General features: G+C 56.8%; 1 protein-coding gene across 1 annotated transcript; it reads right to left on the bottom strand.

Annotated features, from left to right (window-relative positions):
- Positions 1 to 1,372: 1,372 nt before the first annotated feature.
- MEPE (matrix extracellular phosphoglycoprotein) lies at positions 1,373 to 6,114 on the bottom strand (the record flags this gene model as incomplete). The annotated part of the gene is made up of 5 exons (XM_083862339.1): positions 6,078 to 6,114; positions 5,290 to 5,361; positions 3,686 to 3,739; positions 3,456 to 3,548; positions 1,373 to 3,355 (listed from the first exon to the last, which is right to left on the bottom strand). The coding sequence occupies exons 2-5, from the start codon at positions 5,347 to 5,349 to the stop codon at positions 1,373 to 1,375; spliced, it is 2,190 nt and encodes a 729-aa protein (XP_083718465.1). The 5' UTR covers positions 5,350 to 5,361; positions 6,078 to 6,114.

The raw sequence follows: 6,114 nt of genomic DNA, 5'->3' as shown, positions 1-6,114 counted from the left end.
GGAACAATGCAATTTTTGACTTTTTCTGCTGAAGACCATGAGCAGTAGCAAAGCAAAGTCCTGAGAGCTGGTGGTAACTGGTAGCACCTGTAAGACACAGAGTGTCCTGGTTGTCCTGGTGTTCCAGCATGAATCAACCATGTATGAACCCTAACTACCAAGTTGCTGCAAGAAGCCATGGATGTTCCATCCCTGGAAGTGTTCAAGGCCAAGGATGAGGCTTTGAGCAACCTGGAACTAGATAATCTTTACGGTCCCTTCCAACCCAAACCATCCCATGATTCTGTGTCCTACAGCAGGATCTGCAACTTCCCTGCGTGCAGGTGTGCAGAGGGCAGGGAAACAGGCACTCTGTGAGTACTTCACTGACATTGTGGCTGCTCTTGGCTACTCCTGGCTGCTCCCACCTGCTCCCTGCATTGGCACAGCACTGGTGGTGAGTCCCCTCAGCATGTGCTGAGGCAACACCTCTCCCCTTGAGGCTTAACACCTCTCCCACTGTGCCATTCGCTCTGGTGCTCTGCTGAACACGCCTGTTTTAGCAGCTTCTCAGACAGAAAAAGCAACCTGCAATTGCATAAACAGTGATTAACTTTGGGCACCACTGACAGCACGGCTCCAGCATGTCGAAGCCCAGCCTGGCCTGTGTGTGGGGGCCAGCAGCAGGAATGGCAGTGGCACAGCTAGAGTGTTCCTGGAAGGACAGTGGCCTAGGAAATGTACCATCAGGAGGGCACTTATTGCTGGGGGAGGTGGATGAACCAAGGGGGAGGATGCTCTGTGGGCCTCCCTATAAAGCCCAGGGAGCCCTGGGCAGGTTTGATACCCCAAGGGAGGGATGTGTGGGGCTTGCTGGCCAAATTGCAGCCCCATAGGAGATGCCAGGGCCAGGGATGTGGTGGGGCCAGAAATCCCCTTTATGCCCAGGGACCAGCCCACCCCCAGCACGCTGCTTGTGCCAGAGTGACTGCCTCGAGTCCCGTTGCAAACACCAGAGACAGCAAATCCTCAGGTACAGAGATGCCTTTATTTCTCCAGTAGGCTGGAAGTGAAACCGCGAGGACAGAGGCTTTTTCTCACTGCTTCTTTACTTGCTTCGCGTCAGTGCACAAACACCGCTACCCTATGTGGCATGGCTGCTGTTCCCTGGCTGCGGAGCACAGCAGGCCCGTGCATTCCTGCCGCTGTGCCATGCGCGGCCTCCCCCAGGTTAACAGCAGATTGCATGAACCAGTGATTTCTGGCTCCTGGGCTGTGAAGCACCCTGTGCCCCCCAGCAGCCCGCCCCTCACCCAGGCGAGAGCAGAGCCCGCAGCGGGGATGACGAGGGGAAATGGCGGCGTGTGGGGCCCGCAGCCCCACGGCTGGAGCCTCACAGGGGCCCCTGGACCCAGCGGCCCTGGGGGTACCCTGCGGCTCCCCAGCCCGAGGGCTGCAGTCCGGTCTGTCCGCTCTCGCTGTGGCTGCCCCGGTCCCCCTCGGAGGACTGGCTGCTGTCGGCGCTGCCGAGGCCGGGGTAGGGCCCGTGGGGGCCGCCGCCCGCCCCGCCGAGGCTGTAGAAGGCCCGCTCTCGGACGTGGAGCTCGTCGGCGCGTTTCACCTGGTCCAGCTGCCGGCTGCGGCCCAGCGTGGCCACGGTGCCCGGCGGCCCGGCCCCGAGCCTCCGGCCGTGCTGCCCGGGCAGGCGGCCCCCGGCCCCCGGCACTGCTGTGCCGCCCTCTCCGCCTCGGTCCCGCTCCCGGCCCCTGCCCGCTGCCCTGCTGCCCGTGTCCTGCCCTGCCCCTGGAGCGGGGCTGGCCGCTTTGGTGGCCTGCGACCTGCCCCCGGCATCGCCATCATAGCCGCCAGCACTTGTCTGGGCCCCGCTCGAGGCCCCGCTGCTGGGTTTCCCGCTTGGGGATGGTGCTTTATCTGTCCTGGGTGCCTTGTCCAGCCCTGCTCCCCCTGGACGGACCCTCGTCCCTGTCCCGGGCTGTGCCTCCACACGAGGGGGCCGGGAGGGGGCTGTCCCCACTTCCCCACTGCCTACCCTGCCCAGCACGGTGCCTGTGCCTGTCTTGTGGCTGCCGGCTGTCACCGGCTGCGGGGTGCGGTCCCGCTCGGGAGTGGCCGGGCGGATCCTGCCCCCCTCGGCTGGGACAGTGACAGCGGCCTCCACGTCATCCCACTGGCGGGGGGTCGTAGTAGCCACACGGCCTGGCTTCCCCTTGGCCCTCTGCCCCTCTCCTCTCACCTCATCATCATCCTTCCCATGGATGCTTCCCCCCACCACTGTGGGGATGGTAATGCCACCACTAGTGACTCTCCAGGGGGCAGGGGTTACCAGTCCTCTATCAACCCCAATGGCAGTGGCACCTTCCTCATCCTCTCCAGTGACACGGCCGTCCCTGAGGCTGCTGGTGACGCTGTCCCCACGGGTTGGGGTGGCTGTGGTGGCCAGTCTTTCAGGCTGCCTGCGGGCAGGGATGCTGTCATCCTCACCACCCCTGGGTGCTGCTGCAGTGATGTCCAGCCTGGGCAGGGGGCTGCTGGTTCTCACAGAGAGGATGCCATCATCCTCGCTACCCGCTATGGCACCAGCCTGGGTGGTTTCCTGCTCCCCCACATGGATGTTGGCCCTCCCAATGAAGATGTTGACCTCGTCATCCTTGTCTGGGGAGACCTGGGTGAAGCTGGTGGCCCTGTCTGTGCTGCCCAGGCTCCCACGGGTGATAGTGACACTGCCTGAATCAGGGACGTAAGCGTATTCATCCATACCTGCAGCATCCACCTGGACATCCTCTGTCTTCTCAGTGACAGAGGATGAAGCAATCCCTCCTGTCCCTGTACCCTGCTTGACACCCTCCTGCCCTCGGCCAGAGACAGTGGCCTCCCTGCTGCCTACATCCCCTGCCCCTCTGGTAGTAGTGGCCCTCTCCCTCCCAGCAGTCATGGCTCCCTCCACTGGAACCACCCTGGGAGCACCGTCATCCTTGTCCTCACTCCTGACACTGGACCTGTTCCCCACCACAACCTCACTGGGGCGTTCACCCTGAGGAGGAACAGGACCATCGCCATCAACTTCCACTACCAAATCCGGATCGCCACTGCCCTCTGAGCTGGAGAGGGTGGGACCAGTGCCACCCCCACTGCCACGGGCTCGTGTGCCAGTGCCAGGGCGAGGACTGGGACCATCCCTGCTGATGCTTGGGGTGCTACGGTTTTGAGGCTTGATGACGATCCCATACTCGATTACTTCAGTGCTGCTGTTGTCACTGTGCTCTGGGGCTGTCCCAGCCACCGGTGACCCCCGCTTGGCTTTGTCCTCATCCAGCCGGTGGCCGGGGATGATGCTCTGGTGGTCAGCCTCTTCTTTCTGTGCAGTACACACAAGGGGAAGGTCAGAATGATGGATGGCTGCTGGGAGCACTGCAGCCAGGCCAGGGTCCCACAGTGTCCCCTGGCCACCTCCTCACCTTTATCTGTGTCTGGTTCCTCCGTGATGAGAGTGAGTAGATATATCTGAAAATGTAGAAGCCATGCTTGGCGTTGCAGCCTTTCAGAATTATCTGGTGGGGAAGAAAATAACATAAACCAAATTTCTTATTAATTGCATCATCAGGAGTTTCCCTTTCTGTGTCTGGCACTGTAGTAGGGTCCCACCAGTACCCACTGAGGCCCCAGGAGGTGGCAGAGGGATACTGACCCGGTGCTGTCCCACACAGTTCCCAGCAGCTCTTCCAGGCAGTGGCGGTGGCACCTGTGGGCAGCAAAGCACAGGCAAGAGCTGATGCATCAAACACTGCCCCAGCATCCAGGCAGCTGCCAATGCCCACTGCTGGCCACCCACCCTGCCCAGTGTTCAGGGAAGGGTGGGAAAACTGCATTGATAAGCCAATAAATTCCCAGGCACTATCTGGGGTGCTGACTTAAAGACAGCAGTAGTAGGAAAGGTCAAAACCCCATTTCCAGGCTCCAAAAAGTATTGTCAATTTTGCTACAGCATGATTGTATTACATGCTACCTGTCATAGGATATTGTTGGTCGGCAAATAACCTTTTCCTGGAGACTGCTGCAGAAAATTCTATTGCAGAGCATTTTTAATACACCGCACCACTGCTCACAAAAGAATGCTCCAGCTTACTGCTTGGATCTGCCTGTGATGGGAATCCAGAGCTGGTTAACTGGTGGAGCTTCCCAGTATTTACTGAGCTACCTAGCAGCAACCTCTGTGTCCTCATGGCTGGGTTTCTGTACATGCTTACAGGCTTCCAGCTCTCCCTGATTATCCTGGCATCTTTTGGTGGGTATTGGCTAGTGCATCCCTCAGGGTTGGGAGACTTACTGGCTTCTTGTGAGCCCCACAAAACCATTTCAGGCATTTCCTACGCGCCAGAGTGAGAGACAGCCCCATGGAAGGGAGTCCTCTTTGATTTCAGCAAAATTAGTCACTAAAACATCCCAAGCCCAGCTGAAGGGGCAGAAACACACCCCAAAGTATTGAATATTCCCAGGTTGTTTCACTGTTTGTGAGCAGTACCAAAGATTACAGCTCTGGTTACACACATAGTATTAACTCCCTTCTGTGTCCCTATCTGAAAAGCAAATCTGTGTTGATTTATTGCCTTCCCCTGGGCTGCTGTGCTACAGACTGGGTTATGAGAGCTTGCTCAGGGTGAGGTAAAAGACAATGGGAGGGGCCTCAGGGTAGATGGGATTTCCCTCCTCCCTACCCTGGCAAAAAAGCAAGCCTTTTCTACGAGCAGACTTTCACTCTAGCTGTCTATTTATTATGCTAAAAAACAGTTCATGCAGGACAAAAATGGCTGCTATTAAATTCATCTTAGTTTGCCCTGTTTTTAGTTAAACCTCTCAAAATTTCAAATTAGGAGAGCTGGAAAATAATTGCAGGTGCCCCTTTGTCTGCTGTTCCCCACATGGGTAAGATGAGCATCCTTCCCGCACATCCCTTCATGTGTCTTGGCTCAGGTTGTTTGCAGGCCAAAAGCACTGGGCAGATCTCAGATCTACAGAAATCCAGGGGAAGAGTTACAGCCACCCAGACAGACGCTTGTGCAATGCCCTGATTCCTAAACTGAAGGGACATGCTCAGCCACCTCAGTGCTAATATATATTTTTCCTTCTGGGCTCACCTCTGCTGTTCACCTTAATCCCCTCCCCAAGCACCAGAGGTGGTGTACACAACTACAACCCACGTTTTCCCACTGCTGAAAGCATGCCAGGATGCACGGTATAGTACATCTCATGCTTCCAGCAATATGCTGGGAACCCAGGAAAAGCCATACTCACAGGTGTGGCGAGGGCTGTGCTGAGCAGGCACAGGCACAGGCAGATGAGGGATGTTTGCATCTTGGGCTGCTCCTGAAGGCACAAATTGAAGCATCGCTGCAGTTTCTCTTCCTGGGACTTGTGGTCCTCAATTACCCTGGTTAGCAGCAACCTAAATGCTCCCACTATCCCAAAGCTTCCATGGCAGCAGGATTTTCCAGCAACCCTGGCTTTTCCCAGATTTTGCAGTGGCCCTTGGCATTGTCCCGCCTCTCTGCATTCCTTGCAACAGGGGCAATGCTCTCACCATGTGCTTAGGGCACAGCCAGCAGCTCTGAGTGGGTGCTCTGACAGCACCTACTAAAACTTCCTAACTCCCTCCGTCAAAGCAATTTGGGTGGATATTTGCAATAGATGATCCCCCAAAGTTGCTGCAAGCAAAGATGTTCATAGATCTGAATTAGGAAAGCAGCAGGCTTTCACAGCACTGATAAATGGCAGGAGGCAATAGCTCTATTGGCCAATAATTCTCATTTCACCCAACCACCCTTGCTTGGGCTTGCAGGTCCACCCCAGAGACTATTTTCAGCCATACCAGCATTGCTACAGGAAACCCCAGAAGGAAATTCATGCACCAGGATCAGCAGTACAAAGCAATGTAAGGTCAAGAGATGTGCACAGCCAAGGATCAGGATGTCCCCATCCCTACTGTGGCTTGCCCACAGTGAAAGCAGGAGAATCCCTGCTTAGGGAGAGCAGAGCTGAAGGGCTAGGGAGAGACAGGGCAGGAAGCTAGGTAAGAAGCTTACCTTTTCCCGTCAGAGGCAGGTCCCAGTGGCAGACCAT

Source organism: Zosterops lateralis, assembly GCF_965231275.1.
Source record: "Zosterops lateralis genome assembly, chromosome: 5".
Taxonomy (NCBI): domain Eukaryota; kingdom Metazoa; phylum Chordata; class Aves; order Passeriformes; family Zosteropidae; genus Zosterops; species Zosterops lateralis.
Note: the sequence above shows the minus strand (reverse complement) of the source record. Positions and strands in the feature narration are given on the sequence as shown.